This window comes from Drosophila grimshawi, unplaced genomic scaffold (genome assembly GCF_018153295.1).
Source record: "Drosophila grimshawi isolate 15287-2541.00 unplaced genomic scaffold, ASM1815329v1 contig_1377, whole genome shotgun sequence".
NCBI lineage: Eukaryota > Metazoa > Arthropoda > Insecta > Diptera > Drosophilidae > Drosophila > Drosophila grimshawi.
In genome coordinates this window covers 21764668-21792187 of record NW_025062900.1, presented here as the reverse complement: position 1 = coordinate 21792187, position 27520 = coordinate 21764668, and the positions used below count along the sequence as shown (strand labels likewise).

Here is a 27520-nt window from a genome sequence, read left to right as displayed (position 1 = left end):
GAAAGGTACCAGTAAATTAAATATTGTGGTGGCCAGTCGATAAATAAATGCCATTCAGCGGTGAGCGTAACGCACTCCGTTGACAAGAAGCTCAGTGCTACATGAAAGTCGAAGCGAATGTGCAAAACAAAACCTGCGGCTAGAAATAAATATAATAAACAAAAAACAAACGCTATCCGTAGCAATGTAGTTCAAATTGATGAATCTGCAAAATAAGCGTGGGAAGTGACAACAGCGACAGCCGCCGTATAAATAATGCCAAACAAAATGGTTAAAATATTCTTCAGGTAAATTCAACTGGCATGGCAAGCAAATAAACAGAGGCAGTAACAGCAACACCAACTGCAAGAACAACACAACAACAACAGCGACAACAACAACAACAAAAGACTGGCGCTGCTCTTTGCTCTGCCTTTTTATTTTTATGAATGACGTAAGCGCGCACGTCTGTGCCGCTACAAAACGAAAAAAAAAAACAACTTTCCTTTGTGTGGTTGTTGCTGTTATTGTTGTTGTTGGTGCTGTTGCTTGTTATTATTTGCTTCGCCTAAAAAGCAGAGGAAGCCCTCTCCGTAGGTACAAATATACACGAGTGTTGTATTGTGTATGTGTGTCTGTGTGTGTGTAGTTTGTGTGTGCGTGTTTGCGGTGTGTGCTCCCCAGTCGGAATCTAACCGAAATGTTCCAAAATTTAACCCAAAAACACATTTTGCCAGTGTTCAATTTAGTAGCAGTAGTAGTATAACAGTAATACAAAAATGGTACTATTTGTTATTATTATTATTCATTTGTATTTGTGTCACTTGCCGAGCCACTTTAGGAAATCTATTGCGTGTAGCGGAAAATTGCTTCCATGGAGGCATTTCTTTGGACTACCTTAATTCCTACTGGATACCCAAAATGCACACAAATACACACGTACTTTCAAAGTGGCGTCGTTGGTTTTTTTTTGTTTTGTTGCTTGGGAAACATGCTCTCAATGGAAGAGCGAGCGAGAACGAGAGCGTGCCAGCAACAACAACAGAGCTGTTTTTTTCTTCTTTTTTTTTTTCAAATAAATAATAAATTCTTTTTTTGGTCAATGACCTAAACAATGCTGTTAGTTTCGTTATATTTGTGATCATATTTTTGCAAGCCATAATAAAATTCGCAAATTACGTTTATTATCTATGCCAAGATAGTTAAAGGTCAACTCATTGCACTGCGCATACCTTGAGTAGTTGCGTCCTTCGAAAAGAATTGCCAGCAATGAAATCTACAAAGTAAACACATCAAAACTAAAAACAAACAATAAACAATCTTCAACCGAGCTATTGATTTTGTTGGCCGATCTTTAAATATATATGTAATTAAAAAAGAGTTTTAGCAAAAATGAAATCAAAGGTTATTTGTTTTATTTCAAGTTGTAAATCCTATAATATTATATTGTTCTGTAAAGTACAAGGCGTTTTCAATCCTATAAAGTAAATATATTTATGATCAGCATTACCAGCAGAGTCTATAAATAAAGATGTAATTTTGTAAAATATTTTACTTCAGGAAGCTATAATTTTGTACCCATTAAAAATGGATAAACAAATTATGGCCTGAAATCAAGAGATCTTTAACCCTTATATATGTATTTGATCGGCTATTAATAAATATAATTCTTGCTGTCGGAAATGTCTCGTTCAACCTTATTTCAACAAAATAATAAAATTTAATCCACGCATATGTACAATATATTCTTCCTACTTACATATATATACTACTACCTACATATATATTCTTACTCATAGATCTTGGAGAGCTGCTAGTATGTTTTCGTAAAATCCCAAATACGTTCATTCAACTTTTCAGGCACCCATTAAAATAAATAGGGGTACTGATAAAAACGGTTAAGAAAGTATGCAAAATTATATAACACGCAGAGCGAAGCATCTCCTTCGATCGTAAAGTATTTATATTCTTTATAAGAAATAATAGGCGAGTCGAGCTAGCCAATTTCTGCTGATCTCAGAGACTGAAAACTTTGGAATATAAGTTATACATATATTCCATACATAAATCAAGTTTATTTTATTTGATTTGTCTATCAATACAATTATTTTCTGCACACAGGTAAATTTTGTATAAACAAATTGTTAAAATTTAGTTTGCCTTCAGGAACAGTGCTTAAGGCTTGCTTGATTGTTTATTACTGATGGATATATAGTCAGGCAATATAAATTACTTTTGCAATATATCGCGTTTTATTTATGCACACACATCAATTTCAATTTGCCCACAAATTGCAGTATCCGAAACAAACCAGAAACTGCACCCAGCCAGCACTAAACTCTTCCCCCACGATTTATCATTTGCATTCCACTCATTTAAATGCAGTGCAATGCGGCTGTTTTTGTTGGCTGTCACATTGAGACAATAGTCCACTTTTGCAACTAATTTGATAAACACGGAAGCTCTGTGAAAACAATAACAAATTGTAAAGTTGATAATTTTTAGACAACAACACGAGTTCCATTAATAAATGTCAACGAAATTAGCTAGGAATATTAATACAAATACAAGTAGATATCTCAACTAGTTTGCAAAATAAAATGCCTTATCATATGCATATGCGAAGACTTTATGCAAATGAATAAAAGCATTGCGATTTAAGATCATTAAGAATATGAATGAATTTGAGTAAACTCATTTTTTACTCTAAATAAAAACGCGATTAACTGGTGACTTGCGCAATTATTTTCAAAGTTCCACAATAAGAACTCGATAAAGTCGAGAAACTCTTTTACGAATATTTTTCTGTTTTCATCTGCTTTATCAGCTTCAAACACATGTTCAATGAGCTGATTAACAATACATTGATGACTGAATATATTCTGTAGAATACTCACCAACTTTGTGAAACATACACAAGCATTTCCTGTTTCCGAATCCATAATTTCGAAAACAATTGCTACTCATTTACATCTGTTCCGGTTTCCGGAAGACGAACAAATTCTTTAGAGCATGGTTGCTGTTTCGGTTTTCAATTGTTATACTATAATTCCCAGACTTAGATTGTATATATTTATTATTATTGCTTATCAAGTTATAATATTATTATGTCGGACCACTAGTTGATGTTACTTCAATTGGGGCAATCGATCAAAAGATAACTTTTTGTATTACAAAATTATTTTTATCGTAACCAAACCCACCGGCAACGATTAACTGCTACCACATCATTTGGAACTTTGGATCAGTTTGTTAAATTCCTAAATAAATAAATATTTGACCAGATTCTTAATTGCGAGCACAAATGGACTCCGGTCTGAAAGATTATGTATACTTTCTCGAGACTCTATTAATTGGTCACCATCATAATTTTGACTGATGTAATAAAATGAGAGAGGAATGCATTAGAGACGCAATCAATGGCCTGCAAGGAAAGGCAGTTTTCAAAAAGAATTGTTTAAAGCAATTAACGTCAAAGAAAATTGTAACTGTTTGCGTCTAATGGCATACATATAATGGGGGTTGTTTCAGGGTTTTTGTCTTTGCCTTGTTATTCAGGCTTTTCTAGACTTATCGCTATATACACAAATGAGTATGAAAATATATATTTGCAGTATTATATTGAATTATTAACCGTAGTAAAGGAGTAAAAAGATATATTTATCTTTTATGATTAAAAGGATATTGTCTGTAATACTAACCTTCCTTCTAGCCTTATCTTGTCGGAAATGTGTAGGTTACCTTAGGTGTGGTCATTGTATAATAACACACTATCCGAGGCCCTCACTCTAAAGTCCACCTACAATATTGTAAAATTCATTCTAAATTTAAAATAATATACTCTACTGACTAATTTGTTCTGTGCTTGTTTTCAAATTTGCATGGAGTATAATAAAACTTGTAAATGATGACTTTAACCGGAATATCTATGTATACCAAAAAAATCACCATTCGACCCGCTTCAGTTTTATCATACTCCATTTATCATAATCTGATGAAGAATACATACATATATACTCTGCACGGATGTACAATAGTAAATGGGTATCAGAATGAGAGCAATGCCAGACTAAGGTTACAAACCTTTGAATGTGTGCACAAACAAACCCACAATTTGTCAATCAACTGGCTATCAGCTGTCAATCAACTCGCTTACCCCCAGCCAGCTCATGTGTGACTGCAAAAGAGAAGCAGAGTGAGAGAGAGAGAATGATAGAGAGAGAGCGAGAGTCGTCAGTCTCTCTCGTTCTTCGCCGGGACTAAAATGCAAATCCATTCAATGAATAAAAAATGAATTAAACTAAACGTTTGGCTCTAATCGTTTATTTTAATTTTCCCTCTCTTAATTATATAGTTGCTCTTAAATTAATCGTATTGCTATTGTTCACAAGTTTTGATCTTTCATTTTTTTCTAGCTTTTTTGTTGCACTTTTCTAAAGATTTCACAGAGCAGAATAAAAATAGTGCTTGCAGAAACATTATGAAAAATTATAGGGTTCCATCTATTTCCAAGGAATAGTTAATCTTACTATTCCATTGAAATTTAAAACGGGTTTTAATCAATACTTTGAATAACCACCAAACACTTATCCTAAGATTAAGTCATTAAGCCCGAAGAAGCTCCTCCAAAGCACCCAATAAAATCTACCAAATCGAGATTCCCGCATACCGAAATTAATGTTGTTTTGCGATGCATAATATTTTCCAATTTTGGGTAGTAATAAAGCGTTCCTGCAACTCATACCTGTGGAATGTTGCCAAAATCTTTGGCAAGGTGTTTCGCACCTGTTGTTGAAAACAAAGACCTGACATAAAATGCTAAAAATAACCCAATATCGTATTAGAGCCATATTCTAATCAATTTTGATGGTCAAGGAAAAAATCACAATTATTTTGAGCGACTTTGAGATCTTGGTTATTCAAAGAGTTGTGTTACTAAATTTGTCCCAGTTTGTTGAAACTTTCATGTAAATTGATTCTTATTTAGTGAAAAAAGTACTTCAAAAATACGAAATGAATTCATAAATTTTTGTTCTTATCTAAATCTTGATTAATAATTTTAATTACTATGATTATCCATTGCTTTCTTATCGATATACAGTATTATCTTAACTACTACTCGAGTACCAATTTCAGATAAATCAATAGCTTGAATTTAAGCAAGGTAAATAATATTAATAAAACACATATTTGTCAAATGATCAGTATATATTACAAATTGTTCAGTCTTGTAGTCATTCTAGTAAACGTTCACATTATCTGGACTTATCCCAGCCATAATGTCAATTTATCCATATCTGACTAATAGCAATAATTGTGATGACTTATGCGAGTTCACAATTTGTAAGCGTTTTATAAACGTATTCACCTTATTTACGGACCAATCATTTTTAATATCAAGCCGTTTCGGTGATTTCAATAGATCATCAAAAAGTGAAAAACAACCCACAACACAATGGCATCATCGCAAAATGCTCATTTAAGGCGCGTACATGACAGCATCAATAATGTTTCGAAAATAATTTTGGTCAAAAAATATTGGAACCATGTGAGTGTGTGTGTGTGTGTATAAAGAGTCTATGAATTTTGTGAGCAAATCTTTTTAAGCTTTCGCATGACACGAGCAAGCCCTGACATACATTATAATATTTAAAACAACGCCCTCTTTTTGTGTATTTTGAAAATAAAAAAAATGTGTGTATATGTATTAAATATGTATGTATTCATTAACCTGCACGTGCTCATAATATTATTTGAGGCAGCCTCAATAAATTGCCGTTTGCCGTTTGCGTTTGTATTTAATTTTGGCACATTGCTGTCATACGTATTTATCTTGAATATATGTATTTGTAGAGGACAGCCAGTCGCCCACGAGCCACGGCTGACATTCACAAAAATCATATTTTTGTTTTGCGGATATGCCTTGAAATTCACTCATCTATCTTTAAGTCCTATTTGATGAGGAGCAGTTAATGGACTGATTTGAACAATTTCAGCTCTGACGACATGAACCCTTATCATTGTAACTTATCTGGCGATAGTTAGTCACATTTGCCTAAACAATAAAAAAAACCATGAGTCATCACAATTGTAACTAGTTGTACTTCTAAGAATTAATGATGGTATTATAATTTAACATTATTGTGCACTTTTCCATGATCAACTGTTATTTCCCAATTAAACAAAATTACTTCTTGAAGATTTGTGTTCTTCAACAAAACTAATTTCACTTATAAATTGACACCATTTTGGAATAGTTTAATCTTTGTCTTAATCTGGCCAAACTCTACCTTTGGTATCAGCATATAAATAGTTATTCACTATCAAAGAATTGCTGTTTAATTAATATTGAAGATATGATGCTGAGACTTGCTTTAGCAGTTGAAATTCAAATGGTTTTAAAATTAATCGTTAATGAATGAATGTGATTTTATTTTTTGATGCATGTCCTTTTCAGGACATGTTTTTACAAGTAAGCATAGTTTTTTTTCTAGATTCTGTTACGAATAAGAAATAAATATTTTTTTAACCCATTTTTAATGGGTTGTGTTTATAAAACTGTTCTTAACCACCTGCGAAATACTTTTTACCAGTGTTATAGCAGCTGCAACAGGTGCGAATCTGGCTATTTCAAAGACTGGTTAGTTGTGGCTAGACCTTCAAAAAAAATTGTTGGTAAGATAACAATATTGTGATAAATTTGGTAACACTAGAACTAAAACTGTGTGAAATGGATTTTTAAGTGTAGTGGGAAAGATATACCAAATTGGGACTTTTATTGTAATGAGAATAATTTTAAATATTTTTTTAGAGAAAAAATAAAAATGCAATGAACTTGATCTGATTGAAAATTTGTTAACTCTGACTTTAATAATGAAAGATGGACTGAAAAACTAACGGATATTTGATTAAGAAAATAAATAACTTTTTGGTTTGGAGATGCTTCGCTCTGCAACACGATACCAATTTTACTTATTTTAAATGGATGCAGGATTTAAAATAACAGCAGAATAGTTCAATAAATTAAAGCTGCCCACGCTGGCTGTCTGGATGCTAAAGGGGGAGAGTAGAGGGGGCGTACTGCAAAAGCGCAAGATGGACAGCATTTGATTGAATGTTTGCTTAAAAATATTATGATAAATACATAAATAAAACACGCCGCGCCGCTCACAGAGCAAATTCGTCGAGAGAGAGCGCAAAAGCATAAGAGGGGAGAGAGATAAGAGTGCGCTCTCTCATTCTGTCTCTCTCTCTCTTTCTCTTTTCTCATTCAGTAGGGCAGGCAGACAAAATCATTGCGCTGAGCGAAGTACTTCTGCGCGCTTTTTTCTGCTTAGCGAATCATTCGCCAACGTTGGCTCGACTCGTTCACAACGTTGCGTATTCGCCGTGAGTGTGCGTGCGTGTGTGTCTGTTTGTTTGTTTGTTTGTGTATATGTGTACAGATATATGTATGTATGTATATATAGAAAAGTTGAGCGCTTTGAGTGCTTTGTGTGTATTGTGTGTGATTTCCGTTCATTTCTAAATTTATAAAACAAAATATACGCGCATACCTATAAGTTGCGCTGGCGTGCGCTCTTCTGCCCCTCCCAAATCAGCAATAAAAATACACACACACATATATTGATATATATAAATATATATATGAAATCAAATCAATGCGCGCGCAAAAAATAATACAATGAAAAGCCAAATATTTACATAAAAAATAATATTTGTTAAGGCACGCCCACACTTAGTAAAATTGAAAAGAGCGAAAAACAAACTAGAAGCGACATCAACAATTTAAAAATCTATATTTTATATAGATATATTCATATATATTTTTTACTTTTCGCATTTTGATTTGTATAACAAAAACCAATGTTTATTTTCTTTTGGGCATATAAATTCTTTAGTTGAAAGTGAAAGCTGTGTCGTCTGTGAAATGTTGTCACTAGCAAGTTGAAGCAAACAAAAAGATAAAAATAAAAAATAAACAACGCAGGCAAGTTATGCTAATTTCTAGTATTAGTTGCGATGTGTTGAGAAATGTTATCCAAATGTGCACATAATAAAGCCACACACAAAAAGCCATAAAACCTTAAAGCACAATTCGATTAAACGTTGTTCAATGACCAGCAAATTGGCCAAAATGCGTTTGCAACAGCGCTACAGCAACAGCAACGCCAACAACAGCAACAGCGCCAATGGCACAAAAGCGGCGCATGCAATTGGCAGCAGCAACAACAACAGCAACAGCAGCAGCAGCAACAACAATAGACTCAACAATCCGCGTGCAAAGATACAAAATCTCATCAACAACAGCAACAACAACAATAACAGCAATCGCAACGGTTTCCTCAAATTGCGCAGTGCTGCAAAAGCAGCTCCGGCAACAATAGCAACAACAGCAACAACAGCAACAACAACAACAATCAACAACAGCAGCAACAACAATTGCTCGCTTGTGGAAACTCTGGAGGAGACCACAACAGCAGTGGAGCTGCGCTCGACGGCAGCTGGCGGCGCTGGCGAGAACGATACGCATTATCGCGCCTATAACACCCTGCGCAGCAACTCCACATCGGCCATTTTGGCAGAGGCTGCCGTGTTGCCTGGGCTGCTGGGCAACGGTTCCAGCATACTATATGCCCGGCCCCGCACCCTCAACGTGCACAATGTCTGCCAGACGCCGGCGCAAATAACGCAATTATTTTTTGGGTATGTTTTATTTTCAGTTTATTTTGATTTCAATGTTTTGGCTTAAAATTGTTCAATTCTTCGTTTCTAATTTGATTCCCGCTTTAAAATGTGACTAACATTAGTTTTAAATAGATTTATGCTGTGAAAACCAGTTAAGCCCAACCAGTTTAACTGAGTGAATCACTACTCAAACACAAGTTAAACCCTTTGCGGCCATAATTTTTGGAATTGCATAAAAATATTCTATAAATAAATTAAATGCATAAGTGTGGCAAATATATCTAATTGATATATTTGCTTTAAAAGCTTTTCTGTTCAGAGTACACAAATATTGTGAAATTCAAAGCTGCATTATAACAAATATTAACATTTATTAGATTATGTCTTATCTATATTGTTGTTCCAGTGATTGTGCAAGATAATTATCTGAATAAATTCCTATAAACTAACTGTCCAAACTAATCATAACAAAAGTCTGAGAAGCTATATTTCTATGTAAATCTGCGGACACATTAAAAAAACGTAGAAAGAACGGTGAAGATTATATACTCTTGTAGATTGGAGATAATCTTGTACATTTTCGCTTAAAGTTTAAAATATAATTAATATTTCAAAATTTCTTATATCAAATCCTTGTGCTCGCAGCTATTTTATAAACTATTTTAAATTCGAAAATATGAGTAGGAAATGTTTCAGATGCAATTGTTACATTTTTTAAAATGTATTTTCCCGCTTGAAGCGATCCGTAAAAAGAGAGAAATATATTGAAAAAAAATGTTATTTTTATATTTAAAAAAGCTTGCAATTTATATATTTCGAAATACAATTTGTTTCTATCTCTTTCGTAGCGAAAAATATGAAAATAAGTCAATTAGTAAAGTATTATTAATCTTGAATTATTGTATTGTTAATTTTGGTGACTCATAGAAAATTATCATGTCTGAGCAAAATGAAAGTTTTATGACGAGTGTCTCACGATTTCTGTGTTAGCAATATCATATCCAAAGCGCCATTTTTTTAAGCCAGACAACTGAAACGACTAAGCTATGAAAATTCTGATCGTGTCAAGAGTTCAATAGTGTTAAGAATTATTTAAAGGTTAGCTTTGAGAAAGCAAGGCTTTTACACATTTTAGGCTCAATATGAATGCAAGTTAGATGAATTGTTTCTAAATCTTTTAATACTGTTTTGATATTATTCTACATGTACTACAATGGAAAACATGTTCAGAGGATAAATTCCAAAATTTGTTGTCGTTTTTGTTATTGTTGACATTTTTTTCGGCATCGGGTTGATGACATGACATCAACCGGGCTTAATCACTTAGTAGGCGGCATCATTTGAAATATTTCCACGCCTCACCATCTAATTGCGATGCCTTCCTGGGCGAATGCCGATGTTTCCCAACAAAAACAATGAATTCTCTTTATATTCTACACAATTCAATATATCTTTCTCTTGTCTTGCTTTTGCGCTTTGTGTTTTGTGTTTTAGTCTTTGGCGTTGCACAAAAATACAGCGAGCAAGATTTTGTCATCGCTATTTTAAAATTAAATGTATATATTTTATTTTTGCGCATTCTCCTCCCAGCGCACAACGCTTAAAATATTGAATTAAATGACAAGGCAAGGAACTTTTGACTGCTTTTATTTGTCGCACATTGCAAAGGCATTTTTGTACTCTGCACCTATTAAAAAAGAAGAGTTTTTCAGTATATGTAACAGGCATATTGTTGACTAAAGACACCAAATTTTTTATAGAGGTTCTCCTGCTCTCCTGCTCAGTTCTGTTGACATATCTTGAAGGTCATCACAAATAATATCACTAAATTTTACATGTGTTTATCGTGTATATCAAGAATATTTCCATTTTTTAAACCTTTCCACGATTCCCAAAAAAATTTCAAACAGTTTATATATGCTTTATAGTCTGTCTGTAGAGGGTACCTCCTAGTCGTGAACTGTCGACTAGAGGACCATTAATTGTTTTTGTGTTTTATTTTTGCTTTTTTACAAAAATAAATTGTATTTAAATAAACAACAATAACAATCTATTAAAATGTCAAGCTCTGTAAACAAAAAAAAAAAGCTTCTCTAGCCTGTAATTGTTTTATTTATTTATTTTTTCTTTTGCGCAATTTGCTTATAATATATTCGCAAGTCAGAGGACAAATTGACAAATTCATAACATATTTATTGTGGCTGCAGCGTTCAAAATTAATCAATCGATCAATCGGAGTTCATATAAGTCAAATCAAGACTAGTTCAATTTGTATAGCTTTTCGAATTGTTATATATTATACTCGAAATCTGAAGCGTTTATAAGAAATATATTTATTTAGTATACTCAAACGTGACGTATTTCCTTAAGCATTAAAATTCCATACAACAAATTAATATAGAATTAGCTCTTTGTGTTATTTAAGAAATACATATGTAGAAAAAAATCGAAACAGCTTCAAAGTATTAAAATAGGGGTGCTACGTCCACTAGGGTGCTAGGCAATCAATAAAATCTATAAATGCAAAACAATAATATCCACTTTATTAAATTTGAAAGAGTGTGTAAAATATGATGTGGATAAGAAGGCATTTTTGTTTTATATAAATGTATAGTGAAGTTTAAATGTGAGATGTTTGCAACTGTTTTTTTTATTATCTTAGAATATCTAGCTTCTGCTCCACTGGGGTGATAAATTCACTTCAAAGCAACTCTCAAATGTCAGACCATTTTATGAGGGACCTTAAAACTAATCTTTCGTTAATAATGTGACGGATCCGAATTCTAAGTCGCACATCTTGGATTCTTTTGTAAAAGGCCAAGCGCGCTTTTTATAGCGTTCTTAAAGGCAGTAAAGACACAGTTAGATTTTTAATATGCAACATTTTGTAGATATTTTTTTATACTGGCGACTTTGCGTTGCGAAACTATGTCGTAAAAGCGGTTCACTGAAGTCAACTCAACTCATTTAAATTCTTAAATCACAGAGTTGCAATGATTAAAAATTATGTCGTCTGCATGCACTGCTCAATTAAAAGAGATGTGTTTATCTTTGTTATTTTTTAATGTCGCCTTTATTCAATTTGTATAGTCACAACGCACATCAATCGTCGGTTATTGTCGCTGACTGACGGGTTATGGTTATGGTTTCTATTCCATTCAATTCTTTCATGTATTTATGAATCAAAAAAGCAAAGGCCGTCTACTCATGCATATATATAAATATTTAATGGCTATCAGCGAAACTTTGATTAAGCAAAGTGCAGCATTTTATTGTTAAATGTTATATAAATTGCTTATACTCTTTATATACTCTTGATCCACAAGGGTGTATCCGTTATGCTGTATGCACATCTGTTGATACAAGCGCTGAAGTGTTTGCCCTCTTCAAGCTAGAGAGTTAAGGTGTCCACATAAAAAAGCTGTACTTGTTTATTTCTTCTTCTTTTCTTTGTATATAAAATTGGCTTTTTCGCATTATATAGCTGCATTTATCGCTTTAGCTTATAAACAGTCGTTTGTTATGGCTTTTTGCGTCGTGATATTATGATTTATTTTTAACTTGATTATGACATGGTACAATCAAATACAAATGTATGTACATATGGGAATCAGAAGTAATGACGACTACTAATGTAGATAATAATAATTTAAATATAATAACAATGAGTCGCGACTCCAGCCATGCTAATGCTAATTATCAGCATTTATCTTTTAAATATATATATATATATGTATTTAGAGGCGTGACTGCTTTCATGATCTGTGGATAATGTTAAACAATTAATCCGCAGCAGAATCGTTCTGCTTATCCACGAAATATGGTATACAAAATTGTACGATCCATGCAACGATTCAACACCTGCATTGACGGACTTGAAAACCCAACTTCATGAATCGAATCATAAAAATAAGCATACAATTGTAATATATACAAGTATATATTTGTGTTCTGATAGTCGAGTCGATTTAGTAATATCTATTCATATATCTATTTTAAATTTGAGTGTAAGCTGACGATAACTTCCTTCGATTTCAATATATTGCTTGCTTTTTTGATGGGAATATACTTTTCATCAAGATAGATATTCAAAATTTCGAACGAGCGTATTTAACTGTTTCCATTCGGTAATTAATGTCAATCGCAATTTAACCTTTGAAATCGAATAACTACTTAAGCACTTTTATTAGTTTTTTATTATATTTTTGAATGCTCACAGTTTTTAATTCGGTTTACAATTCCATAAAATAATTAAAAGTTAACTACGGTTTTTTTAAAACTCATTTCAAGTTATATATTATTTTTGCTTAATGCGGAAATGTAGAAATATATATTCCAAGTTTCGAGTCTCTAGCATCAAGAGCGTCGAAAAATGATGTTGTGAATAGCTGATTTTTACTAATCACTGAAATTGTGATTGTAGATTGTAACTGTATTAAACTTGGGAAAATAAGTATTTAATTTGATCAAGATTAGAGCCAACTTTGAATGCATATGACCAGCGCGAATATGCTTTCACACACATCAGCGACAAAGCTGCGATTGTGGAAATAGTCGGTTTTTGGACTACGTGGTATATGTAATCCCATTTATTTTTGAAATGTTGACCTCATAACTAGTCGCCGCCAAAGTCTGTCGAGCCTATATAGCGTGCTTTAAAATCTAAATTTACGGGGGAGTAACGAGTAACGAGTAACGGCAGCGTCCAAATGTGGCGATGACAACTTCATTTCGTGGCATGTGACGGACAGACAATCTGTAGGTTTGACAGGGTGCTTTGTTCTGAACCGACAGTATGGTTGACTTTGCCGCTATCGATACTTTCAATCAGAAAACGATAATTCATGACATCATCAGCAACATGATAGAGAAAGAGAGCGATAGAGAGAGAGGGGGAGAAGAGAGAGCGAAAGAGAGGCACTCTCTGGGTGAGTGGAATCGCTCGAGTGGCTGGCTTAATTAGTAATTTAACACAATTATAAATAAACGAAACGAAACGAAACGCTACCTCGGCTAGTGCTTTGCCTTGTAATGCCTATAAATATTTACACATATAATCCATCCATGCTTTATAGACTCATCGCATACAATTTTTCGCCATGACATAAAAATTCGTGCACCATTCAGAAAATAAAATATTACTTCATCTCACTTTAATCGGCATTTCATTGAACACACATTTTGCATGCTTTGCTGTTGTTGTTTTTTTTATTTTTTTTATAGGTATTCAGTCTTCTGGTAGTTTGGGGTAAAGCAAAAAAAACACACATTTCAGCCGCATTCAACATTCAGTTGATGGAGTGCGCCTTTCCAGTGCGGTTAAACAAAAAGCGGATACTGATAAGTGTAATACTAATTCAAAGTATCCAAGTATTATTTAATAAATGATAGTTGACGCCACTGCGGTTTAGGTTTTGTGGCATTGTTTTGAATAATAATAATATGCATCTAAATATAAGTGGTGTAATTAAAAGCATAGTTCAAGTTCAACTAACACTTATCAATCATTACTCAATAATAGACCTGAAACAAGCTTTTGCTGCGTATAAATTCTTGATGATTTATTGGTAAGAGTAGGTTTTAATTTTGTAAGAACATCATTGTTTTCAAAGCCTCCAGTCAACATTTACTCATTTGTCAATACCGTTGTTGATTTATATAAACTTTATAAGAAATTTAAATAATATTACAAAAATAATTGAAATTGAGAACAAGTCAGATCAATGCAGTAAAAGCATAAAATGAACTGCAGCCAAATTGTTTAATCAATTATCCTTTAGCAATTCCAAATAAAATAGAGTTCTAGAATCTAACGGAAACGCTTGATTGCCAGCCAATGTTTCACAAAATAAATAAAAATAACAATCAAAACAATCATCATGGTCGAGTATAGACCTTTAAAAAAAAAAATGACATGACCAGCTGACATAAAAGCTAAATAGCAACTCGCGATATTGTTAAGATTAGATTGCGGCTTGTCGATAGCTCAATTTGTAGTTGCGATAGACAAATAGGTAAGAAGCAGAGCAATCGAATCATATAACACAATTACCAATAGGCCATTAAAAACTAACTCCAACTGTGGCGCAACTTATAACCAATAACCAATATGTATGCCTACAAAAATAATAAAGCAAATAGAAGCGTAATCGACTGCATAACACTAAATTTAGACCAGCTGAAAACAGAACAATAGAACGCAAAAGGCTTTCACTAATCTGCTTTCCAAATGTGATGACTCCTCGCTTTGCAATTGTTGTAGATACTATTTTGTCGATTTGGGCTGCCATAAATCTTTCAAACCTCTCAAAATTGTTGACCCCAGCCTTGAAATTGTGATATATTATCGACTTATTGAGTTACACTTCGAACTATTTCGCGATTATATTGATACGATTTATCAATGGTCGGCACATAATAGAACTAAATCAATTTACTCGTATACCAGCGGTACCGGAGATATATAATATATATAACTAAAAAGAAAACACGAAGGAATCACGATAAAATATGAATTTAATCAAACGTTTGATTGATTGGATTCAATATTAGTTCAGCGCATAAAAAATGGTCAAACGCTCAGTCAATTATAGATATATATATATATATATATATGCTCGTCTAGTGATGCTACGCAAAAAAAAAATATATATATATTTATATACTTAATGGGGTCGGAGACTTCTTCAATGCGTTGCAAATTTGAAAACATAATTTAAATATCCGCTACAATAGAATTATGAATGAAAACAAAATGTGAAAACAAGAAAACAAAAAACGTTAAAGAAATGTGAAAGAGAATTGAGCATGTAACTTAAAAATAACTATTGATGTCACTGCTCAACTAAAGCCAAAAGTTTATAGGACAGCGACATTTCGCGACTTGGTCCAAAACAAGCGCACGAGCAAAGAAAAACTGATGATCAAATTTTTGCTGTTTTTGTTGTTTTTGGTGTTGGGCGATAGTCATCGCTCGGAAACCACAAAGCTAGCTATTGTGTCACCTCCCTGTCTTTGGGGAAAAGAAATGCGCTCATTTGATACCATATATGTATATACATATTTTTTTTTTAATAAATACTATATATGTATGTATTGGTGCTTTGCGTTACAGCAGCGTTATAAATAAACAACTCACAAATCAGATATAGATTTTTTTTGCTTGGGGTAGGGTTTTTTTTCAACGCAACTTCAGAGGTTTAATTAATGCTTTAAAGTGCTAAAACAATGCGCTAATGCAATGTTTAGATATTTATTAAGTGAGGGAATACCACTGCATCTTAGATTAGACATCCATGAAAGTGTGTGTAGTATTTATACTATTTTATAATTATATAAATATGTTTAAGGGAAGGTTCGGCAATAAGAGATGATTGTCTGAGAATATCGAGTTTCAATTGATGTATTATATTAATATATTACTGGAACTCTCTTCCCTTTATTAGCTATTCAATATTAACATAGCCTCAGGAAATTTAACAGTGATTAATATATCTCTGAGCGTGATTAACAATGACTAATTTATCTTACTCTTAATCCCAGAGATTTGCATCTCTTTTTTTTGTATTTAATTGACGTCTTACAATTTTAGTTTATTGGGTTTATTCTGGGGTTCCCCAATTCTTGTAATAAATGTTAAACCCTTTTACACTTGAATACATTTTAAACTTTAATTTAATTATTAATTAACACATGCAAATCATTTAATTTGCAAGTTAAATTTGAATTTTAACTTACTATTTTTTAAACTGTAATTAGTTTACATTGAATCAACATGCAAACTCATTAACAAAAAAATAAAAATATAACCTGTGCTTAAGAGACAAGATTAATATATTCAACACCTGAGTTTAGAGAATATCCTAATCTAACTATCCAGACTGGACCATTCCAACTTGTTTATATTATAAATGCACCATTTCCTGTAAAAAAGGTTCATGTTAGATGAATTTCAATCTTATAAAGAAACAAAAATGCAAGGTAATCCAGTATTATATTAATGGCAAACCGTTTAAGGTAGAAATTCCTTAGATACCTTCTAACCATTTTATTACTATGTACATATTTTTGTTGTTTGTCAAGCGGTAACCATTAAGTCATTAAGACTAAGATTTATTGACAAAGTGTCGAGTCGGTTAAATAGGCCGCCAGCCCTGTCGTATATCGACCCAAACGACGCATTCGCAAAGGTTCAAAGAGCAACGACATTCAGTGAGTTTCACTCGAGCATTAATTGCTATTAAATATGATAACAATAAAGTTGCGATAGTTAATATATATAAATATATATGTACATATCTGAGGCATTCTAAAGTAAATGTGCTAACAGCAATCATTGTTTGACTTGAAAAACAGGCCCACCAAAAACAGCTGTTTGACAAAAGAGAGTGAGAGATCAAGCATAGAGCAAGAGAGCAAGAGAGGAATAGAGAGAGAGGGATTTGCAAACAAAGGGAGAGCGAGAGTCAAAGTGAAGTTCTTTGAGTTATTTCCTCATCTTATTTTATTGTGTGCTCTTTGCTCTGATGACTTGCCATGTGCTTTGCTAGCGGCTGCTCTCTGAGCACGAAGCAGCGTCATTTTTATTATTAGTTATGACCTCATCATCGATTATTGCTTTAACTGTGTGTGTGTGTGTGTCTGTTTGTGTGTGTGTGTGTGTGTAAATGGAAACAAGTCGTCGGTGTAGTTGCCGAACAGCTGCAACCTGGTTGGGAACTGGCCAGGCGGCTGACTACCTGTAGCCAGGGCGCCATGAGTGTTGTGCAAAGAAATCTAACACACCTCTTGTTTTTTTGTAGAAGCGGCGTCTTTTTTTATACCCTTTGAAAATAATTATGCTTAATGATGGCATATTAAAGCTAATATTCTTAGTAAAAAGTACTACTAAATGTTAACTTGTCACCTTTTGTATCATTGAATAATTACGGAGACTTTAAGAGCTAGAGTTACTTTGTTTGTTATTTAATTATATACAAAAATATATTTATAAAAAAGTTCTATAAATAGAATAGTCTGCGCAGACTGACTGGAAAAAAATTCCATATTTGAATTTGAATTTGAAGATTGGAATCAGTGAACCAGCTAGTAATAGAAAATAAATCAGTATATAATAATCAGTTACTCTTAATAGTACTACAGGGTATTGCGGCGGCGGATATTTGATTCGCGTACAGTTGCCCGCAGATCAATCTTCATCCTACAGAAGGCGGACCAAAGCTCAACGCTATGTGACATGTGTAGTGGCATGTTGTTTTGCAGATTTGTATGCAAATATTTTGCTGACAGCGGTGTGTGCGTGTGTGTGTGTGTGTGCGCTTGTTTGTGCGCGTGTGTGTGACTTGTGAATTTACAAGCTGTTAAAGGCAAATGTATACTCAGCGATTTGTGTTCAGGCAAATATTTTGATGTTGTTGTTTTGTTTTGTTTTGCTCATCACGCCCCACTGTGTCTCTGGTATGGCTGGTATGATTTGCAGCATCAAACACACAATCGCCGTCATTTGCTGCCTCATCAGCGTCATTTAAAGTTCAATGTACAATGTACATTTGTCTCCCGCTTTATTGCATTCGGAAATTGTGGATTGCTCATATAAAAGGCACTCGCGCGTGGGTCAATGAAATTATTTTTTGCAGTCGCATTTTTTTATTTTCTCGCTCATATTATTATTTTTATTCGTTTGTAATAGAATCAATTTGGCACATGTCAACAGTTAATTTCATTGAAAGTTACAAATATTTATGAATTGCGTAGCACACTTAAAAAGTGCATTTATAGCGAATTAGTGACTAAATATAGTAGGGGTATAATAGGCATACATATATAAAATAGAATTCCCTAGGCGCAAACGCATATGAATTAAACTTTAACTAATTCGCTTTGTATCTTAAATACTAAAATTATTTTGGTCTTTGATTGCATAGCAACGGACAAATCATCAAATCTTTTTCCAGCATCTTAGTAGTTGTATATATTTCCAGTTTCCTTCTTCAACCTTCTATATCAAATCCGGAAACTCTTATACACTCTTATCTCTCTTAAATGGGGCAGAAATCAAAATTCTTCTGTCAAATTAATTTTAATTCAACTCTTTTTCTATCAGTTCAGTTGCATGTGTTCATTGTACAAAAGGATCCCACACACTGTTTATTTGTTGCTGTTCTTGGCAATGACATAATCCATCCGTCGGTTGCTGTTTCAGCCGCATTTGCAATTGAATTAGCCTAGTCATATATTTGAGGTTCTTTTCCCCTTTGCGTAGCAATGTCTAAGCATAGCTTATAGTATACATATATTTGGTTATCTTGTGTGGGCAGCGCTATAAGCAAACCAACAAGTTTGTTCTGCCTTAGAAATGTTGTGTGACACTTTTAAGCCAAGCCAACTCAACTTTGTGTTACAAATATTTCAAATATTACGCATCTTGAAAGTGTTGTTCAAATTACAGTTGCATTGCAATGTTTATCAGCTGGCGCCCTGTACATTTCTATATATAAATTTATATATTTATATATATAGAAGTAAATACATATTTTTTTCTAGTTATCATTTAATTTAATTTTTTATTACTTAGCGATTGAAAAGGTAGCTTTGACGTCAGCTTCTCCGGCTGCTGTCAATGACAACTGATAAGTCGGATTTTGCACAAAGATGGGCTGCGTAAAAAAATTCAACTAAAATCTAAAATCAGTTGCAAAACATATTTTGATTAGCTAGCATCAAAATTGAAACACGAAAATAAAATTAAAATCGTGTATACACAAATTTGCTTTCTATTTATTTACATACCAATAAGCAACTATAATTAAAAGTCTTATAACCAAGATGAAATTTAATTTTGTCACAAGAAAAGGAAACAAAGAAATATAATTTTTTACCTTGATTTCTTTGTTAATGAAATTGTTTTTATAACTTAAATTGGTTGATTGATGATTTGTGCCCATTTAACGAAAATATAAATTTATAATTGAACAATTAATATATACTTTGAATGTGTGTTAAAAGTTGAAAAGTGTAAAGATGAAATTCATCGCGAAATATTTTCCCAGCTCGAGTCGACTAAAAACGCATTTAATTTCAGCACTACAATATTAATAAAATAATTCGCAATATTTTAAATAAATTATTGCCTTTTTAGATTGCTGTTATGATGCAATTGCTGTTGTTTTCGTTGTTGCTGTTGTTTTTGTCGCTGTCTCGATGCCAATTGCTGGCAGGAAATGCGGAAGCAGACACAGATGCAATGGAAGAGGCTGCAACAGCAGCCACAACACAAATTACGTAAATCTTTTTGCGTTTAGTTTATCGTTTTTATACCCATTAAGTGTACATACACTTGGAAAAATAATCACTCAGAAAGTAAATTTCTAAAATGGAAGATTGTGGCATTCTAAAAACCTAGGTTTAAATTTCTTAATTTAAGGGTGGATTTTTCTAGAATTTCGAAAAAAATATATATTTTTAATTTCCATGGAAGTTAATTTCTACCTTTTAGAAGGGCATTTCTTAATAATGGGTTTGTCGAGCCTATCCAATTTCAAGAAAATAATTCATATATTTAGAAATTAATTCTACAAGAAAAGCATATAACTTTTAGGGTGATTTTCTGAATTTCAAATCAATTGTTTTTCTGAGTGTATTTTTGATATGTTCGTGTGTATAAACATGTTGATTTACTAGACTCTCCGACTAATAGAGCTATAAAGCAACCAATTGCAATATTTAATAACCGATTTCCGATTTGTAAAATAAGCATTTCAAGTCGGTTGCAATATACCTTGGCATAAAATTGAGTAACTGCAGAAATTGTATATAATTTTTATTTGTATATGTGATCAAATTTTAGGGTACATTTTGGATGAGCTCTAAATCTGTAGATCAGTCTGAATTATATTTAACATACCTTATATGTGTTGCATGATTTATCACGAGTCGTTTATGTTGAATGTTTGGTTTTTGTCTCGTTTTTCTGTTTATGGCCAAGTTCTCGTTTTGCCACTTAAATGATTCGCATATATATATTGAATATGAAGCGCTTTTGACTCGTTTTGGTGTTCTCAAAACATGGAACGTGCCTTGCATCCGATACCCATTAAAAACAAACTTAAAACCCCATCAGTTTTTTTTTTATACAACTTTCAACGTTGTTTACAATTGTGTTGAATATTGTTTATATTTGGCTTGATTTGCGTCCTTCGCTAGTTGATTGACATTGTATCATCTACAAATATGGAAAATATGATGAGACATTTTGGGGAAAACAGGTAGTATAATTATAGTATTTCCTGTATTTTAGTTTTTGTTTTTTTAATGATCAGGAATATATCCAAAACATATGGATATTATTTATGTTGTTTTCTTTAATGCCCTTATACAAAATTATGATCTAGTTATTATAAATCTTCTAATCATATTCATAAGTCTGAAAAAACGCTAAACTATTCATTTATTAATTAATTAAATATTATTGAATAACACAGTATAGTACTATTTTCACAACACTAACTAGATCTGCATATTTTCTCGTTTCTTTCGATACAGGGAGGTGCTGAACGCCTGGAGAGCTAAGGCGCGCTGCAATGTGGTGCCTGATGAGCGCACGGAGGAACTGTTTCACGAGCTAAGCTTTCATCCCAGCCAAAAGCAGAGTAAGTACTTAAAATACTTAAACTATAATATGTAAATATTAATGGATGGTTTGTCCTACACACAGTCAGCGAAATGCTGCAAACGGCGAAGAAAGTGGCCCGCAAGAGCCGAGGGCAAACAAATGGTTTGACATTTGGACAATTTTGTGTGCTTGCTGCAGATTTGAAGCGCTTTCGGTGAGTCTTTATTTGGATTATTCAACTTGTGACAGTTTAGTAATGAAATGCTTTTGTGTTGTAGCGCTTCAATAATATCGAATTCAATAAACTACTCTGACGTAAGGTACCCACAAGTCTCAAGCTCTCTCATGCATCATCAGCAGCAGGAGCAGCAGGACAATGCCAGCGAGGCGAACAGCTCGGATAAAATGCAAAACCTTTTTCAGGCTGGTAATGGCTTGCATTATAGTAAAAAATCCGAAAACTATGGCACCGAGCTGCGCAGTACAAAGTCCTTCAGTAGTGTCGATGACACAAAAAAGAAAAAGAATGTCAGCAATGAGCCGGTCGAGGTCTTTCTCGGTGGCTCCTGCAATCCAACCACATGGCGGGCGGATGTGGCCATACCCGCCCTTAAGGAACTGGGAATTTCATTCTATAATCCGGTAAGTCCGCAGTCCGCAAATATACACAGGAAATTCGCTTAACATCTTTTCTTTTCAAATCACTTTTGTATTTAAAATATTAGAAACATTTGAAATTGATTAGTTTTTTTTTTTATTTACACTGCATTGGCCAAAAGTGATAAGCAACTTAAAGTTTATTATTTAGATTTATTTAATTAATTAAAAAATAACGATTTTTTATTATAAATGAGAAAAGAATATATTTGTTTATGGTAAAATAAGAAAGGTGCAGACTAAATATTCGATATACTTATTTTTGCGGTGCACCGCTGCAGTTCTTCGATTTTTTTCATACAAACTTATTGTTTTCAAAATCTTGATCTTAAGTCCTGTATCGAAGCATCTGTGAGAATTTCCTATTTAATCTTTACGTAGCTCATTTAAATTTAAATTTTTATATATTTCTTTTATTTTATTTATTTTTTTTTAACAAAATGCACTCTAATCATCTTTAATAATCAAAATAACCACAATGAATAATTATTTAATCTGCAGCAAGTATCCGATTGGACGCCCGATCTCATCGAGCTCGAGCATCGAGCCAAGGAAAAGGCCCGTGTATTATTCTTTGTTATGGATTCGGAAACACGCGCATCTGCTGGTGCCATCGAGGCGGCACACATAGCGGGTCAAAACTGCAAGCAGCTAGTGTTGGTTTTGCATCCGTATAAACCAAATCAGAATATCCTCAATGAGCCTATTTCACATCAGTGAGTTTCCAATATCCAGTTAAAATTGTTTATATTTATAACAAATTGAATTACTTTCACAGAGAATACCTCGATTTAATTCGCAATCAGTTGATACTTAAGGAGCTGGTCTCCCGTCGCGGCCTGCCAGTGTTGGATAACATACCATCTGGTCTGCAGCGCACCAAGGATATTTTAGCCGGCATATGGGATCCACCGTCCAAAATATCGTCTATATTAAAGTAAGTAATGCAGCATTAATATGATGATAAATAGAGGGAATTTTAGATATCTTAATATGGGCTTCAAATATTTATTGCCTTAAAGCAACAGAATTTAAGGATATTTTCTTAATTCTTATATGTTGTAGTATATTTTCGTATATTGATATATCAGTCGTCAGTGTTTAGTCTGTTGTCTAATCTAATATTTGAGTCTGAATTTGGATAACATTTTGAAACTTCAAGAAGAAAAATTCGATATCAATTGTATATTAAAATAAATTAAAAAAACGTAAATTATTTAATTGTTATTAATATCTGCATTGTAAAATCGTAAATTACACACTAAGATTATAATGAAATTAGTTGCTTTATTGATTTATTGGCAATTGCATATCTCTAATGAAACTTTGTTGATTAATTAAAGAATTTTTATTTACTGAATTAGATAATTAGATATAATATATATTTATATGAATTCTATAGAAAACTATAAAGCATTGACTAACTCTGATTCCTGATTTTCTGATTTTGTTTTTGTTTGCAGTACGGTTCGCGGCGCATTTGACCGGGTCAATCCGCAAGGCGAACTACTCACTGTGGAACAGTGTAAACGTGCTCTCTTATTTTTAGGCTATGCTCAGAGTTTAGTTAATTTAAATAATCTAACTAAAATAATAATTAATCAACGCGAATCATTAAAATTGCTACATACGCAAAGTACAAAGGCTAGCAGCAAGCAGCTGGCCGAGGAGGAGGAGTTGCTGGATTCAACTCAGCAACAGCAGCAGCAGCAGCAGCAACCATCGCAGCAAAATTGCAACTCATCCACCATGCCAAACCATGAGCTCATCGATTTCGATCTATTCTGCGTCATATCAGCGTATCTCTCGGTGCTCCAGCAGGAGATACACGAGAGTGGCTGCATTTCCCCCATCAAAGGAACAAATGTGCCGCCGCCGCAGGTTTATTTTACAAATGGTGAGTCCTGTTGAATGTCTGAAGAGTTTTGACTTTAATGTTGGAATCAGATACTATAACATTTATATATATGTATAGCATGATTTTGGCTGTAGTGTGTAGCTTCATCTTTATATACGTAAAATAGTCTTTTTTGACGTAAATTTGTAATCATATTCAACAAATTAAATTTAGTATTAATCTAGATGTGTCGAGTTCGATATCGGTAACAAGCTGTCGCAAGTCTCTGCATGAGATGGCTAAACAGCATGTTATTAGCCTGATATGGGTTCCTGCTCACCAGGACATTGAAGGCAACTGCTAGGAAAGGAACTCTATTACCCATCCTCATGCCTCAAGCTACCTGCAAGCTCATTATCAACGAAGAGAGTAGACACAGGTCGAATGATGAATGGCGCAACGCAAACTGCACACTGGTTAGTCGGCATTCATGCCAATAGACTCCAGGTGCTGTATAATGACTTCTGCGGAAGCTGTAAAGAAGTGGAAGAAGTAGAATCTCCAGAACACTGCTTCTGCGTCTTGCCCAGCACTTGCCAGGACCCCAAACCTTGGGAAGTCACTCCCTACCTAGGTTATCAGAGCTAGCGAACATGAGACCGGCCAGCATTGCGAAATTTATAAATACTTCACAATCTCTGGTGAAATCTTTGAATCTTTGATTCTATGTTTTACATGAGTGTTGCATAAATCCAAACTAGATCCCATGTGGGATCACAACGGGCCAAAAATGGGCCGTATACATTGTGTATCAACCTTCAGGTTGATAACCGTTCTAAGCTCACATAATCTAGAGGTGAATCCATAGTTTGACATGGCTTTAAGTGAAGGATGTGTAATTTGTTCATGAGCACAATGGGGATACATTAATGTTTCTCAATATAGCTTTAAAACTGAACAATTAGTTGAGTGTAGAAAATAGTTGAAAATCAAAAGAAAACTATTTTGAGACCACGACTGATGCGGATGTTGAACAATAATATTTAGACATTAGATTCTTGGAAACAACAAGAATACTACTTCATTTTATAGCCTATATCTATTATTAGCATATATTTATTATAAATTATAATAATAGCATTTAAACGGCAGAAGAAAGAATCTTTGACTCCATAACATATAACTTTAGTGGGGATTTGGTTATACAATCAAAAATGTTTATACTCGCTGTGTGATTGTTTGAATTCATTTCGTTTATTAGAATAAATGCTAAAATCAAATCTATTCTAATTTTTTTACGACCATTTAATTCATAATATTTACTCAAAGAAGTCGTAGATATTTACAAGCCAACTTTTCCTGATTACTTACATTTTGTATATTCGATATTGCAGCTCCTGATGTGGACATTTACTTCTCGGCTAGCAAAAACATTTCGCGCACCTCAAGCAATGCCAGCGTGCCGTCGAACAGCAGCAGCGGCATTGGCCACGATTCGATGGAGCGTCCGAATCTGTTCGATCAGCTGAGTCGGAGTCGGGATAGTGGCACCTCATCGCCGCAGCCGCTGCCGCAGCCGAGCACGACGTCGTCGGCGGCCATGGGTATAGGTAAAAAGGCACAGCCACAGATACTGTTGAATGTGGAATCGATTGAGACAACCGAAATAATTACCACCAAAACAATAGAAACCAAACCGCATAATCTGCTGGGCGCTGTCAGTACGACAACGATGCCTCCCGCCTCCGCCGCCACTCCTGCGCAGGAGGAGGAGGAAAGCGACTCAAATGACTCGGTCTTCTCCAGCAGCAGCAGCATTGCCAGCGCCGGGGATGCACTGTACTGCTCTAGTCTGGAGCTGCGAGATGTTTATCTCGGCGGCAGCTGTGTGCTGCGCACCAAATGGCGACAACAGCTCGCCGCGCCCTATTTGCAGGCGAATGGCGTCAGCTTTCACAATCCAGCACTGCACGAGAGCATAAATCAACAGATGCCGCCGCAGGAGCAGAAGGACTCATCCCGGCCACAGGAGCAGCAACAGCAGCAGCAGCAACAGCAGTGCTCATTTGTGCGGACACGTCGAAAGTGTCGCGGCTCTCAGTTCCAGCTGGAGGAGCAGGAGGAGCTCACCGTTGCCGAGGAGTCGCTCAGCTGGTCACTGCCCCAAATGGTCATGCGTCAGACCCTCTACAATCCGGCTCTCCTCGAATCCAGTCGCGTCCTCCTCTTCGTCATCACCAATGAGACCCGTTCGCTGGCCCCAATGACCCTGGCCGCCCACTGCATTGGACTCATGTACAACGTGGTGCTGGCCGTGCAAATGCTGCCCGATGATTGTGTGCTCGGTGGTGAAAAGGTAGGTTTATCTAAAAATAGCATAAATATTTAAAATATGGTTATCTGGTAAGGATATCTAAAAACAGCATTGGTATAAAAATATATATATTTTATATAGATGGGAATGGGAAGAGTTTATTTTCCTAAAATGCAGCCCCACTTCTTAATTTTTGTGTCGAAAACTACAAATGATAATTTATTTTGCACTTTTTACGTAATTTACAAAAAATGAAGAGTTATTAGAACCGCCCTGAGGAGGTAATTTTCTTAAAATCCTACAAAACTTAATATCCTTCGAAGACTTTAAAATTTAAATTATTGAGCTGATTCAAATTAAGTCTTCTTTTTTTCGTATTCATAAAATGAAAAATTGTTGGTTGCTTATTTTATTTTTGAGATTATATAATTTTTGAGTTACTGTCCTATTATTTCATGATTCTAGCTATAGTTTAGTTTGCATATATGTAAAAACCACAACTACTAATTATCTACATCTACTATATCTTTTGGTCGATAAGTTAAAATTTCAAGCATGATGAGGTGATTGGAATTAATTCTGGATATTTTCATGGCATATATATAAAATTAAAATGTTTAGTCCTTTTAGTAAGCGATATTAAATTAATATTAAATAACAATATTATATATAAATATTCTATCAAGTTTTCTACAATTATTAATTAATCAATTATTCATTTTGAATCCTTTCAGCTGACCGTTGCGGCCATCAAGGATTACAATCGTGGGCGGTCGTATCTCATTGATTTGGCGAAGCGACAGGGTGTGCCCGTGTTTAATGACATCCAGGGGGCGCTCGAGTGCACTGTGGCCAAGGTGCAGGCGTATAATAATCGCGAGCGTTCTTAGAATATTCGTACCTGTTTCAGTTCCAGCACGTGACAATTTTAAGCTATATATTTAACAATCTAGTAAAATTTATGTTCGTTTTTAAAATTCTAACCATAACTATAACTATAACACTATACTATTTAAATCAAATTCGATGCTATGCAAAACTACTAAACTCTTTTTCTATGTGTAAAATCATGTTAATATATAAATTTATTTACATAAAATACTGTAAAAAAAATGTCGTCGCCCAGAAAGCGCATTTCAAACACAAACAACAACAACAAAAAGCATTCTGCTTTTTATGATAATTTATTATTTATTTAACATACCATAACTGTAAATGTCCATGTGCTAAATGAACAACTGTAAATATACAAAACAAAAAAAAAGAATCGATAAATTTAAGAAAATAATGCAAAAATATATTTCATATTTAGGCAACATTATACACAATATACACATACGTACATACTTAAACTACATACATATATACATTTAGTGGTGCCACTGTACCCAGCGAGCAGGCATAAACATCTCAATAAACAACTTTTTCTAACAAA

General features: G+C 33.9%; 1 protein-coding gene across 4 annotated transcripts; it reads left to right on the top strand.

Annotated features, from left to right (window-relative positions):
- The first annotated feature begins 93 nt into the window (after window positions 1-93).
- On the top strand, window positions 94-27520 carry LOC6566638 (homeobox protein 5). 4 transcript variants are annotated; one of them, XM_043214451.1, is made up of 11 exons: window positions 169-287; window positions 7881-8685; window positions 21208-21314; window positions 21380-21491; window positions 21556-21919; window positions 22436-22650; window positions 22713-22871; window positions 23398-23831; window positions 25166-25381; window positions 25460-26127; window positions 26820-27520. In XM_043214451.1, the coding sequence occupies exons 2-11, from the start codon at window positions 8096-8098 to the stop codon at window positions 26973-26975; spliced, it is 3021 nt and encodes a 1006-aa protein (XP_043070386.1). In that variant the 5' UTR covers window positions 169-287; window positions 7881-8095; the 3' UTR covers window positions 26976-27520. The 4 variants fall into 4 exon arrangements, with proteins under 4 accessions (XP_032595106.2, XP_043070386.1, XP_043070387.1 ...); XM_032739215.2 differs by having other exon boundaries at window positions 94-287; window positions 25166-26127; XM_043214453.1 differs by lacking the exons at window positions 169-287; window positions 7881-8685 and adding an exon at window positions 19811-19947.